The sequence below is a fragment of the Urocitellus parryii genome, chromosome 1, assembly GCF_045843805.1.
Source record: "Urocitellus parryii isolate mUroPar1 chromosome 1, mUroPar1.hap1, whole genome shotgun sequence".
Classification (NCBI taxonomy): domain Eukaryota; kingdom Metazoa; phylum Chordata; class Mammalia; order Rodentia; family Sciuridae; genus Urocitellus; species Urocitellus parryii.
This window is the reverse complement of record NC_135531.1, coordinates 43109109-43126926: the sequence shown is the minus strand read 5'-3', so window position 1 is coordinate 43126926 and position 17818 is coordinate 43109109. Positions and strand designations below refer to the sequence as shown.

Here is a 17818-nt window from a genome sequence, read left to right as displayed (position 1 = left end):
GCCCTCTGTTTTCTTTGCTAGAATTAAAAAAATATATATTTTTTAGTTGTAGATGAACACAATACCTTTCTTTCTTTCTTTCTTTATTATTTATTTTTTATTTGGTATTGAGGATTTCAAACACTTGCCAGGCAAACTCTACCACACAGAGCCACCCCAGCCTTCTTTGATAGAATTTTGATTACGATTGCTTTAAATCTGTAGGTCATCATGTGAAGAATTGTTCTTAATATCAAGTCTTTCAAACCATGAATTTGGTATATCTGTTCATTTGTTTTGGTTTTCTTTAGTTTGTCTTACCAGTATTTTTAAGTTTTCAGTGTCTGGGTCTTGTGCACATTTTGTGAAACACATTGCTAAGTTTTTAATGTTTCTTGATGCCATTGTGAAAAGCTGTTTTTTTTTAAATATCTTTAATTTCTAGTTGTTTGGATTGTGTAGAAATACAATTGGTTTTTACATTGATTTTGTGTCCTACAACCAAGCTAATTTAATTTATTAATTGGAGTAACTTTTATTGATTCCTCAAGATTTTCTATATTCCTATTTATGCTGTGAACAAAGAAAATTGTACTACTTCTTTTTTCTGATTTTTTGCCTTGTCTTGTAATACTGGCTAAAACTTCTTATATAAAGTTTAAAGAAGTGGCAAGAGCAGATATGTACTTGGAGAAAATGTTTATTAAATCCGTGTATATTATAAACCCAACAAAAAATGTCTCAGTTTAGATTTTCTATCTTCATCTGTTTTGTACTGCTATAAAAAGAATACCACCAACTGGGTAATTTAAAATGAACATAAATTTATTGACTCATGGTTCTGGAGACTGGGAAGTCCCAATTCAAGGGGCAGGATCTGATGAGGGTCTTCTTGCTGCATCAGGAAACATCAGCAGCTTGGCCAAAGGCTTCATTGGGGAGAGGGAGAAATGCCTATTCCTGTGATGATGACATTTATCCACTGATGTGGGGAGAGCCTTCATGTCCTAATCACCTTTTAAAGATCCCATCTCTCAGCACTGTTGCCTTGGGAATTAAGTTCCCAACATATAAACTTTGGGGGACACACTCAATCTATAGCATAGAGGAATGGGTAAGTCATATAGTAGTTGTAAGTTTTACTTTTTAAGAATCTCTGAAACTTTTCCAAAGTGGTTGTACCAGTTTACATTGCTATCAGTGGTATATGAGAGTTTGAATTGTTCTACATTGTTGCCATTATGGGGTTAATCTTTTTAATTGTAGCTATTTTATATAGTATTATCTCACTGTGTTTTTTTTTTTTTAGATAAGGCAAAGATTATATTTTAGAACAACAAAAATAAAATGTTATCAGTTGCCAATTTTCTGGGTAGATGAAAACATTTACCACTTTCTATCTTCTTTATTTTTTTTTTATTGTTGGTCGTTCAAAACATTACATAGTTCTTAATATATCAAATTTCACAGTTTGATTCAAGTGGGTTATGAACTCCCAATTTTACCCCGTATACAGATTACTGTATCACATCAGTTACACTTCCATTGATTTACATATTGCCATCTTACTGTGGTTTTAATTTGTATTTCTGTAATGATTAATGATATTGGTAATCTTTGCATATGCTTATTTGCCACTTCACTCTTGTTAAATCTTTCATCCATTTAAAAAAAACTGGGTTTTCTTGTTTATATTTTCTTCTTGGGTATTGAAATTTTTTAAAATGTATATTCTGGATACAAGTTCCTTACCAGCTATGCATTTCAAATATCTTTTCCCAATCTGCACTTGTCTTTCCATTCTCTGTTTCTGTATTTTTATTTCAATAGGCCATGCCATTTATCCTAGACTCTCCTTGAACTACTGGGCTTCAAGAGATCCTCCTGTCTCGGCCTCCTGGACTACAACCACTATGCCTAGCTGTAGTAATTCTTTTGATTGCAAATTAATTTTAATTCAGATAACTTTAAGAACACTTTATTTATTATTGTTTTTTAAAAAGGTAACATGTCAATCAACAGGAAAAAATATGGTGTATTAGTTTATTGTTTACTGGGAACCAAAGAAGGGTGCTTATTTTCAGTGATAAAAAAACTAATCTGAGAGTTAACCATCTTCTTAATATATGGTGTACATATCCAAATTTTCTCAGTACTGCTCATTTGCTATTTGTTTTTATCCTTGTAGCATTCTTACAGCATAAACAGAGAGAGTAGTACAGTCCCACTTCCATGAATGAACACCTTGAGCAGTGTGAGGATTAGCATCTAAGTTTTTATCCTAGAAGCAGTTCTGTGGTGCTGTGACCTCATTTCAGGACTTTGATTCTCAGTTTTGTACTTTTCCACCAAGCCCTATGCCTGTCTCTCTAATATATCTCCTGGATCAACCACCATAAAAGACAGGGAAACTAATCTTTTCTCTCATTCAAGGAATTTAAGAAAGTCATTATAAGGGGTTGCCTGAATTCTAGAAAATGTCTTTGTAAATGATTCTTTAAAGACACAAATTCTTCATACATCTCTTGTTTCTCTTGTTCAGGTACATAAATTTTGGCACAAAATTTTTTTATGAAGATATTTCTTGTTGATGAGATTTTGTTTCTATATATAAGCTATCACATTTTGGTAATATGTTAAGAAATACAGTTTATTTAAAATGTATAAAATCATTTTTCAGTTGTTATGTGTCAATACTCCCTTCCTAGAGTGTATAAATTGGCTGACAGGTACAGTTACTCTGATTGTCCTTTTTTTTATTTTTTTATTTTTTATTTTTTTATTTTGGTACCAGGGATTGAACTCAGGGGCACTCGACCACTGAACCACATCCCCAGCCCTGTTTTTGTTTTGTTTTGTTTTGTTTTATTTAATAGAGACAGAGTCTCACTGAGTTACTTAGAGTCTCGCTTTTGCTGAGGCTAGCTTTGAACTTGGGATCATTCTGAGTTGTTTAGAGCCTCACTTTTGCTGAGACTAGCTTTGAACTTGGGATCATCCTGCCTCAGCTTCCTCAGCCTCTGGAATTACAGGTGTGTGCCACCGGGCTCTGCTACACTCTGATTATACTTTTGACCTAAGTGTTTATAGGCTTTTTTTTTTTCTGCCATCTTTTAAGGATTCTGCATATGAATTGTGTACTTCAAGTCCTATAGAAGGGCTGGGAAAACAACCTCTTTAAAAACAATATGAGCATCTATGTAACTCACACTGTAGACTTACACGCATTAAAAATAATTGTAATTTTTAATGAGAACATCCTGTGTTAAATTTTGGGCTTCCATAGCAAGGAGAAAGAATCATCAAATGGAGAAATGAAATTATGGCAAGACTTTGTATCTTCACAGAAAATTGTGATTTCCATTTGTGCTTCCAGAATGTTATTACCAGTTTCAGAGCTGTATAACAATGATACATAACTGTGGCTTTGCATTTCTGTTCTATTGTGGAATATACTTTAGCTGGATATAGACTTTCCTATTCTTTCTCTTGAATTTTAAAAGCCAAGAAGCCAAAAAAATGCAGAAACATTTCTGTTTAAATATTATCTATAGGCTAGTATTATAGTGTAATCCGCTCTTTTGACTCATTTACCTTCATTACCTGTCCCCATATAAGTTTCTAGTAATAAAATTATAATGGCTTGACACTGGGGAGAAGGGAACATAACACTCCAAATGAGTCATTTTTTGTTGATGATATAAAGGGGTCAGAGTTACATGTTAGGATGAGAATATCCTCCTATAATTTTGGTTTTGCTTTTGATTTTTTTTCCCTTTCATTCACTTAATTTCTTGCCCCATCTCTGTTTCCTGCACATGTGCATGCCCTTGTGCTGTGTCTGCCATCACTGATATCATAGGAAATTTCCCCAGACTTCAGTTGTGGTGGCCATTAGGTCCTAGATTAAAAAAAAAAAGGAAATAAATGGATTTTAATGGAATACTTATTAACTGCACTATCTAGAAAGTTATACTTACTGTTTAGAATTAATACTTGAGAATTTGCTATACATTAAATGGGGCTGTACTTGCAACACTAAAACATGTGGTGAAGACTACCATTGCAAATGGATCTTACATATGCTAGGAAGTATTCTACCTGTGAACTACATTTCTAGTCCTAAATTTCAAAGTGCAAACTTGGTGTTTCCGATCAATTCCGAGTGGCTGATCTCTAGTTTTGTGAATCAGATATTCAAAACAAACTGACTCATGTTTAGATTATGGCAGTCTTGTATTATTTAGAAGGTTAATTGCAATGTATATGATTAAGTGTGAGAAATAATTTCTTAAATGCAGATCGCATGCTAGTAAATAAAGCTGAAATTTGAGCACATGCTTTCTATAATAGTAAAACACATTCTAAGTAGACTGGCTGGGTGTAGTACTTAAGCACTTGGTAAAATCTGCTAGGATTGCTTCTTCTATAAATGGTCTAATTGTAGACATTACCAGATAATTCCTTATACTTCCAAAAAATTGATTTGTTCAGGTTTATTGTATTATTCATGTGTATGTCAGTAGCACAACAACCTTCTTTATAATCATGTCTATATGGAAATATTAACATATAAGATTAAGTAGGGGGTGATTTTAAAAGATCCTTCACTTTATGAAAGGTATTAGTTATGAAAGTTATTATTTAAAAGTAATCTGGCCGGGCACGATGGCACATGCCTGTAATCCCAGTGGCTCGGGAGGCTGAGACAGGTGGATTTCAAGTTCAAAGCCAGCCTTAACAAAAGTGAGGCACTAAGCAACTCAGTGAGACTCTGTCTCTAAATAAAATACAAAGTCGGGCTGGACCCTTCTTGGGTCCTTGAATTGCCAGTTGTGTTTCAGCACAAATCTTTGTGTGCATTTCTCTAGGATAGATTCCTTGAAGTAGAATTAATGAATCAAAAATATGTTTTTCATGTGGGTAGATAGTCAAGCCATCCTCTTGAAAGTGTGTAAGTGAAGTTCACATTTTCCTCGTCATCACCTACTTAGTATCCTAGATATGGGATTTTTGTACATAATCTAATGCTGATTATCTACAATGTTTGATATCTAATGCTGGAACCTTTAGCATGGTTATTGTCAGCATCCTTTCAAAATAAAGTAGGACTAATACTTGGGAAAAGTTAGTGTTCATTAAGAGGTCATTGCTCACATGTCCGTTTGTATAGGACATTTTAAACTTTAAAAAAACAAAACAAAACAGGATAATTCAGTATTTAAAGGTTACCACAAAGGGAAATTTCTCTTACAGTTCAAGTTAATATGGTTTATGTGAATATTTAAAATCAGGAAATAAGTTGTAAAGAAACTGTCTCTTGTTGTAATTGTCTAACTATTATTTTGCCTTTGGAGTGTACAAATTATTATTCTTTTCAAATGGTTACTGACAACATCTATTTTTTCATAGATTGTCCAGCTTCATACATACTACTTCATACATTTTGCCACATATAAATTATAATTTCTGTTCTTTCTGATTGGTTCTCACTGCCTGGAGATGTTAGGATTAAAAATCTTTCTGGATTTCTCTACTGTTCATTGTAGTGAAATCCTGGCACAGTTGGGAAGACTCAGATTTGAGCATGAAAGAGATAGTTGGGGCTTTTGAGCAAGTTATTGAAACTGTGTGAAACTCATCTTCTGTGTGTGCACATAAGAGTTTTGTGAGGAACATAGGTAATGTGTATCATGTACCTGAATGTACTCAGTACCTCTATAACAATTTATGTGGTTTGACAACTTTTCTGCATTGGATTGCTTTAAGTAATCAATTTTAGAACAATTTTTAGGGGGGAAGGAAGTTGTAATTTGCATCAGAGCCAACTTTGGCATACCCAGGGAGTTGGTGGTATATCAGTAATTGGAAACATTTGTGCATTTGTGAGCATTGGCCACTGTATGATTAAAAACAAATCACATTTTGTCAAACTGTTGTGTCACCTACTGAAATGATTGTTTTTAGATAGCATTTTACTTTTTTTTTTAAAGCCTATTTCTATTTTTGGCAATATAGAGGGTTAGAAATGCCTTCTGATCTTGTTCAACTAAACATGCTAGAAAATATGCCCCCCACGTTCATATACACTGTGTCTTAAATTATATATACAATATATACGTGTGAATATATGTGTGTGTATGTGTGTGTGTATGTGTGTGGTAGTTGGTGTAGTGGCACCTGCACATAGTCCCAACTACTTGGGAGGATGAGGAAGGAGGAATGTTTGAGCTCAGGATTCAAGATCACCCTGGACAACATAGCAAGACCCTATTTTAAAAAATTATACCTATATCTATATATATCATACACACATATAGACATACATACATATAAATGTATAAATAGCTTAGCTGAGACCCTGAGGCCAGGATCAGTTAGTGTTGCACATCCAATGTATGCCCTGTCTGCCATTTTCTGAAAGCCTAGAACCCAAGTTTGGTAGACTGTGAATATGAAGTGTAGGTGATGAAGACAGACTGAGGAGAGTAAGAAGACATACAGGAGGCACAGGGATAATGTAAGGACTCCCAAAGGGCAGTATCCTCCCCGTGGGAGATATTAAGAAGAATTCTTAACCACAAGACCACAGACATACTCACTGGTCTGGAGCCAGAATTCATGCTACCTGTATGTCTTAAAAAAAAAAAAAAAACAAGTTTGAAGGTCAAAGTGGATCTATAGTGAACACAGCACAAGTTGATACAAGTCTCTCTTGGAAGAATTCTCTTTAAACCAGGATCTCTGAGATTCCCCAAAGATTGAGTCCCAAGGACATGAACACATATTTTAATATAATGAACATACATAGAAACAAGCTACCTTAAGTGAGAGTCAGCAAATATAACAAGTTACATAAACTCAAAGATTACAGATACTAGAATTACCATGTAGAATATAAATATGTCTGCTGTGTAGACTAAGGGGAGCTTGAAAATATGTTAATAGGATTGATCAGATAGATATGAAAAAAAACCAAAGAGATCTGTAAAATGAAACATCTAGTAATTTAAATTTTAAAATTTTAAGATTGATTAGACACAGCGAAAGGGAAAACTGAAGTGAAAGGTAGACCTAAAAAGGTAAGATCAGAAATACAGAAGGAAGGTTAAGAGACAGAGAGGGATACAATAGGAAAGTAGATTACAAGGTCATTCAGAAACTCGCAAAAAGATAGTAGGATAGAGGATATGCAATATTCCAAGTGGCTGGGAACTTTACAAAATTGGTGAAGAGTATAAATATTCAGATATAGGAAGCCAATAAGTACCAAACCAGGTAAAATAAAAGAAGTCCCTACTTGATATATGATAATTGTAGACTGTTGAAGACTTGGGCATGGGGGGCAGTGGGAAGCAATGAAAGAGAGAAGACAGAATACAGAAAGGAATGGCACAGAGGCTTATATTTTAACAGCAAAAGCAGAAGCCATAGATAATGTAATGATATCCTCAGAGTCATGAGGAAGAAAATCATTAACCTAGAATTCTGTATTAAAAAAAAATTATTCCAGAATGAATGCGCCCAGCATGGTTGTGTGCACATGTAATCCCTTCAGCAGGCTGAGGCCCAGAGGATCTTGAGTGTCAAAGCCAGCCTCAGCAACTTAGCAAGGCCCTAAGTAACTCAGCGAGAATCTGTCTCTAAATAAAATATATTAGAAAATAAAAAGAGGGCTGGGGATGTTGCTCAGTAGTAAGTGCCCCTGGGTTCGATCCCTGGTACAAAAAAAAAGAAAAAAGAAAAAAAAAATGTAAGCGAGGGCTGGAGATGTAGCTCCGTGGTAGAGAGCTTGCTTAGCATGCATGAGGTCCTAGGTTCAACCCCCAGTACTGTTCCTCCCACAAAGATATAAAGATACTTCCAAAGTAAAAGGATAGTTAAAATTGTGTTTTACAGTGCTTTTAAACTCTGGAGAATGGGGAGGAAAGAAGGAAGAAAGTCTGTTACTGAGGGAAGAGCCCAGGGATGATTGGCTGGGTTCCTTGTGATTTAACCTCATGAGCCCCAGAACGCTTAGTTAAGAAATGGTTCATATGAGCTAATTGTTTCTGATGACTGATTAAGGCTGGATTTGATTGTCTTTGCAGATTTTAAGACCAAATATGGATGTAGATGTTGGGAGTACAGAGGTGGCAGTATGGCTGAATCCAGTGGGAACTCAGATATAAGGTTGGGGTGATGGCTATGATATTGAGGTTCAGACTGAGTTTAATCACCTTTTCAAGAAGAAGGGGGTACCCTGGATAATGAAGGAAGAAGGGGAGATCTTAAATCTGCCATTTATAAAAAGACTTCATTCACAGTAAGTTACATAATCAAGACCAAAGAATGTACTTACTAATTGAAGGTTCCTTAATGTTTAACAGACCATTCCCTAGAGTTGGTGAAAACAGCAGCATTTGAAAATACAATTTTCCCTCTGAAAACATTTTCCTAAGATTTGATGATAGTTGGCTTTAATTGTTACTTTTTCTTCATCACTGGGGCAGTAATGAAGTGAGATGGGACTGGTTAAAATTCACAAGGGAAGGATCTTTAGCTAGGGACAAAGTCTTAAACATTTCAGCTGAGATCACTGTGAAGCAGACACTTTAGCATTTGGACTTATTTTTGGATTTTATTAATTTACCCATACAATTTTTGGGGGAGGCAGGCATTGGGGATTGAACCCAGGGGTGCTTAACCACTGAGCCACATCCCTAGCCTTTTCTTACATTTTATTTAGAGACAGGATCTTGCTGAGTTACTTAGGGCCTCACTAAGTTGCTGAGGCTGGCTTTGAACTCACAAGCCTCCTCCTGCCCCAGCCTCCCGAGCCATTGGGATCATGGGTGTGCGCCACCACACCGGGCTCCATACAAATATTTAGTTCATTTGTGGGTTATGGATATGATAAGATATCTGTAGGAGCAAATGCATTTCCTTGAGATTCCAGTAGAACTAGATTTGTATGGAATATGAATAATTTTAATTTATGTCTTTTGTGGGTCTGTTTTCTTTTTAACAGAAGTAAAATTTCATATTACCATGATCTGTTTGATAAGTTACTGTGTGCAAAGATTTAGAAAGTGATAATGAGTAGTTCTTTCTTTTTTTAATCCCTGTTGAAGTCATGGGCAGACTTCTTGATTCAACTATTTCATTTTCATCCTATGAAATTGCTCTGTTGTGGATTGAGAGCTGTTTAAACTACTAAAGTTTCCAGTTTGTGATTTCATGGTACAAGGTATAGGATTTAGTGAAATGAAATGGCTTGTCTTTGAGCCTGTTTCTGTCATCGTAGTTACATTCACTCGAGGGGCCTTGACAGTCCCTAAAATTGTCTTTTTTAATATGTAGGCTATTCAGTTTATTGAAACTAACTGTAAAATGTACAGAACTCTGCTCTACCCATTCTATGTGGCCAAACAGTACTCTACACACTCTGTGTGGCCAAACAGTAAAGCTAAGCAGTGCTTTATTTATCTGTTTTACCTAGATTAAAACCAGAACAATTAGCAGGTTTAGTTATATAATTCCTAGGTAGCACAGGACATTAGAAGATTCTCTTAGGAATGTATATGACAATCAAAATTTTGGGTGGGGAAAGCAAATTCTTGATAGAATCATTCTCAGTATATGTTTAAGAAATCTTTACTTTCTCTCCCATCCTCTGTTGCCAGATTTACACACATCACTCTCTGTTTTGGGTTTTAGGAGTCTCTCTTTCTTTCTGAATCCCAGGAACCTACATAGGCTTTAAATTCCTTTTTGAATAAGTAAAATACCTTTGTTCTTATTTTTGTATAGGGGAAAAGCAGTCAGGAGAAACATCGTAATTATTTGTATGGGTATTTTTTCATGTGTAGGTTGTATCTAGAGTGTGCTTGTCTTCTTGCATCAGTAGGTAATTCTTTGAGAGCACGATTTAGATCTTGAATATTAGTAAGCTTTATCTTTCTTTTTTAGAAATGCTATAAAATTAAAATTTGCCATCACTATCATTTTTAGGTGGGAAAATGATACTCAGATGTTTATAGATTATAATATTAAAAGATGTTCATTTGGTACAGAATGATCAGAGCACAATTTAAAAAATAAATGTCAAAAGCATTTCATATTGTGGGAAATCTAAGGCAAGATGTGTGTTCACTTAAAACACAAAATTATTAATATGGATAGAGAAAAGGGATAAACTTCCAAGTGTCCCAAAGGAGGCATTACCTTATTCAGGTACAAACCCTGCAAATGGAAAACTTAAATCACAGTCATATGGATTTTTATGCAGTCAAGTCAAAGCCCTTTGTGCCAGTTACAGCTTGTCAGTATCGCTCCTCCAACAGCTACAGAAATGCCTGCCGAGTTTGGTCACAATGATTCATCACCCATCTTGGGTTTCAATAAAATGATCCCACATATGAATCTGACCTCATGTCCTTCTTGGACACCTTGACAGTTCCTGTCTTAATTGCGTCTCCACCCTCATCCTTCTAATTTCTGAAGGTAGGAGGAGGGAGCTTTGTGCCCTCTGAAGGGAAGGAGATTTATGAGATCAGGTAGTGGTAGAGTGCTTGTCTAGTGTACACGAGGCCCTGATCTTGATCTTCTGCACTGAAGAAAGAAAAGAACTGCAAAACAAAATGAGTTCACCACCAGCATGTATGCAGGCCCTCCAAAACTAGGCTCTGCCTCAGGGAGAAAAATGAATGTCTCTCTTGTTTCTCTTCTAGGTTGTCCTTCTATTCTGGCCACTCCTCGTTCTCCATGTACTGCATGCTGTTCCTGGCAGTAAGTACCTCATGTCTGCTGATGGTTGGGGATGTGATACGTGGGATGCTTGATTCTCCTAAGTGTCTGCTCTTGGGTTGCAAGTGGCAAAAGCCAAACAGACCATCAAATCTTTAAGTCTCCTGCTAAGAATGAACTGATGGGGTACCCTTCTTTGGGACATTTTCTGGAACATACAGATGTCTTCTGTATACTCATAGAGGTCACTGATCCAGAGTCCCGGGCACCCTAATTGGGAGCAGGCTCCCCATTGCTCATTGTGGGCGTTCAGCAGCCTCTTTGCTATGCCCAGGGCCTGCTCTGGTGAGCTGAATCCTGCTTATTGGAAGTGAGGGCAGCTGTTGTTGCTCCTGTTTGAGCAGGTTTTGTTTTTCTTTCATATTCTGAAACATTTCCCAAACTGCTTTCCATTGGACCAGAGAGGCTTCCACTTCTGGAAGTGGTCATTTGCTCGACTTCCAGGTCTGAGTCTGACTGCTAGGCTTCTGAGCAGCACATAGTTTGCTGATGCATTTTACTAGCTTGGCAGTGAGGAGTTAGAAAAGATCTGCACCCATAGTTTGCTTATCAAGTTAGAGATGAATACATAAGGGTTTTTTTGGAGAGTAATAGAAGACCAAACTCTAGGACATATTCAGGGGATCTTTAAAAGTCAATTTAAATTTATTTTTATATTTTATTATGTTCTTTCTCTACATATACATATAAATATGTGTGTGTATGTATATGTGTGTGTGTGTGTGTGTGTGTGTGTGTGTGTATGTGTATAAAACTGTATAGTATATTATCAACATTCAACATTTAGGGGGAAAGGGATAAGATTTCTGTCTTAATAGATCATCTACAATTTTTTTCTTAATTTTCTTTGTAACTGTTTTTTTAAATAGTTGTATTCTGTGCAAATTTGCAGATCCCTTGGTTTTTCCTTTGATTACATTTAGTGCTGTGTGAGTATTTAAGACTTAGATTAAAAATCCATGCTGTGTGGGCCTGGGGTTGTGACTCAGTGATAGAGTGCTTGCCTAGTAAGTGTAAGATGCTGAGTTTGATCCTCAGCACCACATGAAAATAAATAAATAAAATAAAGGTATTGTGTCCAACAAAAAGAAAAATAATAAAATCCATGCTGTGTAATATTAAGGATAGACTGATGGGAGTTAATTTGGTCTCAGAATTTAAAGTTAACTTTACTAGAATCTTGCTTTTATTTGAAAAAAAAAATAAATTCCCACAATGAAAAGAATGTAAATTTCAGGTGTTATATAAAATTCAAACCCACAACTCAAACCATTACAGAGTTTTGGTTTTTCCAACATTTCTGGAAACTGTGCAACTTTCATCCTGTTAATTTAGTTTTGTGAGAAAGCAACAAGGTACAAATTCAACAGAATTTAGTGCTTTTTTTTTTTTTTTTAAAGATACATACCCAAATGTTTCTGTAGACCTGCCATGGAAAATTTGACTTATTTCAAGGCAGTTAATAGCAAATAGTATTCTGGCATCCCCTTTTATCTTATTAGGGAAAATCAGCATTCTTTCCAAATGGAAGCAACATGTTTTGCTTTTTAAATCGGGCACTAGGGGAGAAGGTGGAGGCTGGACAGTGGTAAGAGCCATTAAGAGCCTGAGAACTTTCCCCCAAACATAGGTTTGTGATTCTACTGAATGACATTTTAAGGGTGGGTGCATCCACCCCAGAGCTAGGTCTGCCAGAGTGACTTTTGTTATTCACTCACCTACGTGTGCTGCCATCTCAGTCCTTCTGTATGAGACCTAGGAATCTAGTTTTGGTTGATATTGATGATGATTTGCATTTAACACTGTTTTTACCTTTTTGTGTGTGGTACTGGATGTTAAACCCAGGGGTGCTTACCATGGAGCTACATACCCAACCCTTTATAATTAAAAAAAAAAAAAAAATTGGGACAGGGTTTTGTTGAGTTGCCCAGTCTGGCTCAGAGTTGAAAGCCTCAGCCTTCTGAGTCACAGGGATTATAGGTGTGTGCCACCATGCCTAGCTATGCTAATTTTACTTTTGACTTTTTCTAATAATCTCCATGAAGAATAGAAATGAGCAATTGCCAGTTTTACAGATGGGGAGCAGAGGCCTTGGAAAGGGACTGCTGAGGTCTGTGAGCTCTCTGGGCATCTCTTGACTAGGTGGCCCTTATTTGATTGCTTCCTTGATCTGAACCCTTGCCCACTTAATTTGAAGGTCAGGTGAGGCAGATCTTGAAGTAAAATGGTGACTGACCACTGTTTTTAATCTTGAACATTTTGATGCATATTTCATTTATCATTTTTTCTGCTCTCCTTCCTTGGCCCTTCTCAGAACATCTGTGAAATCTGTGTATCCAAACAGAAACTTGTACTGAGTTGTGAAATCTGAAATTCATGCAGAAAGGATAAAATGTGTGCAAAGAGAGCCTCAATTGGCAGGCTTCTGTGGATATGCAGCAGCATATGAGGAGACAGTTTAGGGCTGTATTCGCAGGGAAAATGACCTCAACTACAATTTAGTAATTGGGTCAGTGCGAGCATTTAGATGAAATTATAATGAGAAAAAAAAGCCAGGTTTGTTAGAGACCAAGGCCTGAGAATAACCATGCACTGCATTTCACTGACTCTGGATGGTGGAAATATTTACTTGATTGGGATATAGGCCCCATTTTTTATTTTGGCCATGAATACACAGATATCTCCTTGCTTTCCTATTTATATACAACATTTAACCTCTCTTCTCCCCCAAATTCCTAAGGCAGTGACTCATCCTGTTTCCCTAGGCATCTTGGCATTATGGGTCAGGCCCAGAATGGGTGGAGATGTACAGTCATTTAACTCCTCAAGAATTCCTGACACCCAGGAATGAACTTCTAGTTAAATTGTCTTATAAGTTAAATATCCTGGCCATTGTTCTGCTCTGGCAGGAAACCTAATCCTGTGTACTTCACAGTGCCAGGGAGTCTGTGAAAAGCACATGGCTGGCTGGAGATCAGGGCAGGGCTGCTTTGCATGTGGCCTTCATGGGCTTAGTGATCCCCCTTGAATTTGGTTGAATGTCAGAGATTCCAGATTCACGTGATTATTCAGGAGAGTAGCAAATGGGATAAGAATGGTTTCTGGTATCATCCGGTTGAGGCTGAAGCTCCAGATTGTTTTTATCACTGCTGTCAGTAGCTGTACTATGCTCTAGCCACTCTCCTCCCTGATCAGAGTTTCTTATTCAGCCTCCCTGTGTTTAGACACTGCCACCCACCTATGTAAGACTTCCTGACTCTTTCAAACCACTCACTTTCCCCAAGATTTGTACTGTCCTTCATTTAGCACTGACCCTGTACCACCTAGTACTGTTGATATTTGATGAAGATGTTTCCCAAACTATGAAATACTAAGGATTGGGAATGTGATGGACAATTTATGGCCCACACACCTCAAGTCCTGCCTGAGGTGGGTTTCAAGTCTAAATTTAGGAACTCCCAAAGATGATAAAATCAAAGCCAGAGAAGGCTAAGGTGAGGCCTACCTTACAGTGGTCTCCTGGCTACAGTTGTTAGTTTTCTTGACTAGGTCTTAGAAGTGGTGTTTCAAAAATAAGTAGATAAGAGTTCTATTTCTTGGTGTTGAGCATGCTGTTAGTCTGGTTCAGGGATTAACAAAAGTTTTCAGTAAAAGATCAGTTAACATATTTAAGCTTTTAAAAAATGTTTTTGTTTGTTCTATTAAAAAATGTTTTGTTTGTGTGTGGTGCTGGGGCTCAAACTCAGGGTCTTGCACATATTAGACAAGTGTTCTACCACTGAGGTACATCACTAGCCCCAAAATAATGCTTTAAAAATATGAAACCATTCTTAGCTTGTAAGCTGACTCCTTGACTCTAGTTTAAAAGTGGGGAAGGGAACAAATCCTACTTATTTTTAAGAATGGAGTATTTTAAGAAGTATTAACAAGGTTAGTCAAGGAGAGGAAAAAATCAAAATTAATCAGCTTCAAAAAATATATAGTTCAACAGATTGATTTTAAAAGTGAGCTATAATTAGCCCTTTAATGGAAGCTAAATGTTGTTTCAGAAATTTTAGCCAAAAATGGTTATATCCTATGTTTTAGTTTGGGCTACTATAATAAATTACCATAGACTAGATGGCTTATAAACTAGAAGTGTGTTTCTCAGAGTTCTGGAGTTTGGAGGTCTGAGAGCTGGGTCTAACATGCTCAGGTTCTGGTGAGCACCTTTCTCTTGCCTGTAAGCTGCCAACTTACTGGATCCTCACTGTGGAAGTAGCCAGGGAACTTTCTTAAAAGAGCCAGGGGTCCCTTGTAAGGAAAAGCACTAAACCCATAACAAGGGGTCTTCCCCCATGATCTCATCACCTACTGAGGCCCCACCTCCTAAATATTAGCACCTTGGGGGTTAGGATTTCAATGTATGAATTTGGGGGGACAAAAACATGAAGATCGCATAACCCTTAATGATAGTAAAATAATGAAAAAATACTCAAGTAGTGCACAGATGTTGATTTTTTTAATTTTAAAAACACTTTTTTTATATAAAGGAAAAATGCATGTTGTTTACATAACGGAAAGAGTGTGTATACTACTACTACTATTACTACTTTTTTTTTTTTTTTGATATAGCCCTCCCTGTGCAGTGGAGTCAGCACCATTTACTTTGACCAGGTCTTTGTGTACTTTTGTTAAGTGACTTTGGGGCTCTTCATGAAGAGAAGCCACAATGTTGATCAGTTTGGATCAGGAGGAAGGCCTTGGCACTTTTCAGAGAAGTGAAGCATCTGCCACCTACTGGTGGAATGCCAGCTTCCTACACCTCTAGATTGCAAAATCTGGTTATTTTGAGCAAATTGATGTTTTCTGTCCTTACTCCTCTGAAGAATAAAAATTGCCTGTATAAATCTTTAGTAATGTCCCAGCTAAGAACTAATTATTTCTTTAAACTCAGTGGAAAGAGCAGCTTGTCTGCATGCTATGTGGAGGAGAGCTTGACTTTGCTAGGAGACAGAACACTTGATCCCACAGCTGGGTTTTCTGACCAGGACCCCTTCTGGGAAGAGTGCCTCAGGAGCCTGACTTTTGCTCATTTTCCTCTTCTTGGAGGCATAAGCCATACCTGGAACCTTCCTTTTCAGAAGGGCCAGTAGTGATGCCTGGTTTTACTGAGGGCAATGCTGGAGGATACTGGTCGATTTCTAAGGTCAATTCTTCTCAAACTAGTTTTGCTTTCTAAATCTGGGCTGTGTACTCAGTGGTACTACTTGTTTTTGCTGAGCTCTTTCTTAGAGTCACAGTCTGGAAGGGTTCACACTAATTTCTCCTCATAAAGGGATAGGGAAAAAAAAAAAAAAACAAAAACAGAGAACTAGCAGCAGTTTCCTTCTGAGGTCCTGAGGCTGACTCATGTGTACCACAGACTCCTGAGGTATTTGTATAATGAGAATGGTGTGTGTGTGTGTGTGTGTAGGTTAGTGAAGTATATGCTGTAATTCTTTAGCCTGGCTGTGTGTCCTGGAAACCCACACATCTCTTTCCAGTTGTCCTAGAGTTGTTATTCCTGTCATAGCAGTTGACAGCAGTGGAAGGCTGGGGGTGTTCCTTTCGTAAACAGGACAGTGTTCAAATTTGTGAGCAGGGGTAGGTCATAGAGGGAATCATTCTTTCCAGAGCAAGGTCTGGGCAGCTGTCTGGAGAGTCTCTCCAAACCATTCTCCCTGTCCCAGGCTAACTGTTGGGTTAATTCCCTTTGCTTCCTCCTTTAAAATCTAGATCCCCATCAGCATGGCTTCCTGGACTAGGCTCTCTTTTTCCAGCACTGCCTCTTTACCTCAGCTGGGAAGTTCTTTCTGACTTTAGTATTGTGGAATGCCCTAGTTAAAACATCATCCTCGCCATGAGTGGATTCTGCTTGCCATCTGCCTTGTTTGCTTTGCTGGTCTGCAGCAGGCTGCCTGGAGCCTGCAGCAGCACATTGCCTTTGCCTCTGAGGAGCCCTCCTTAAAGAACTGCAGGGTGTTGCTTCTATGTCCCCCTTTCTAATTGTCCCCATCACATTTAGCCTAGGAGTTACACCCTTGCACTGTCTGTAGGAAAAGTCCCAGGAGTGAACCTTGTAGTGATGCCTTCAATGGACATTGAGTATGTTTGCAACTGAAGGGATTTTATTTTCTGTTTTTCTCACTGTTCGAACCCAAGTATATAAACAGACCATTTCCCCTCTCAATTTATATCTTACAAGTAAAACTGTACTATTTGAATCCTAGAAATCCAAAATTTAAAACCCAGAAATTTGGTTACACACACCAGGGAGGTTCTTAATTGACTTTCTTTTGGTTCTAAGTAGCACTCAGACCTCCTAAAAGGGGTGTATAGTAAAGATAGGACCTACCTTCTCTGTGTATCTTAAGGGCCACTTGAGTTTTCAATGTGGCTGCCATTCTCCTTCATTCTTTCTCTTACCTAACTGTAGCTTTTTGCTTCCTCAGAAATTTAGTTTGCAAAAAAACTATTATATTACCCATTAGGTGCCCTTTCTACAACTTCTGAAAATAGAGAACTACTTCATAATTCCAGTAGGAGTCCTGAGGGAGATCTGATTTAAGTCTTCTAGTCATTGCCTTCCTAGAAGAGAAGGCAGGGTGGTGGTGTCCAAATAGGGCTCACCCCTTCAACTGCCTGTGTGGAAATCTGAAAGTAACAGACACTGCTGCTGAGCCTGGCTGGGACCACACATAATATCTGTTGTGGGCCTGAATTCTTACAGCTCTTGAGGTGAGCAACCAAATGCCTTACCCTTGATAGGCTCAGTGTGTGTATCATTAGCAAATGGTATGCATGGAGAGGGGGGGAAGCAATGAATTTGCAAATCAGGGACCTAGTGCATCATTTTATTGTCAGCTTAGACATTTAAAGCATGAGCTCTGTCCCTCTTTCTAGTTCTGAGAGCCAAGAGTGCTGAGAAGCTTCAGACTTTCAGTTTCTTTGTAGCTGTTGGGGAAATACGGAGGAATGGAGACTTCCTTTTAAAGGAAGTCATACTGGTACTTGCTTTGCCCCAAATCAC

General features: G+C 37.5%; 1 protein-coding gene across 5 annotated transcripts in view; it reads left to right on the top strand.

Annotated features, from left to right (window-relative positions):
- Plpp1 (phospholipid phosphatase 1) overlaps nucleotides 1–17818 on the top strand; it is a 96645-nt gene that overhangs the window by 75490 nt on the left and 3337 nt on the right. For all 5 annotated transcript variants that reach the window (XM_077800249.1, XM_077800250.1, XM_077800254.1 and 2 more), the window contains exon 4: nucleotides 10692–10749. In XM_077800249.1, coding sequence (XP_077656375.1) covers nucleotides 10692–10749 — 58 coding nt within the window. The remainder of the gene's footprint in view (nucleotides 1–10691; nucleotides 10750–17818) is intronic.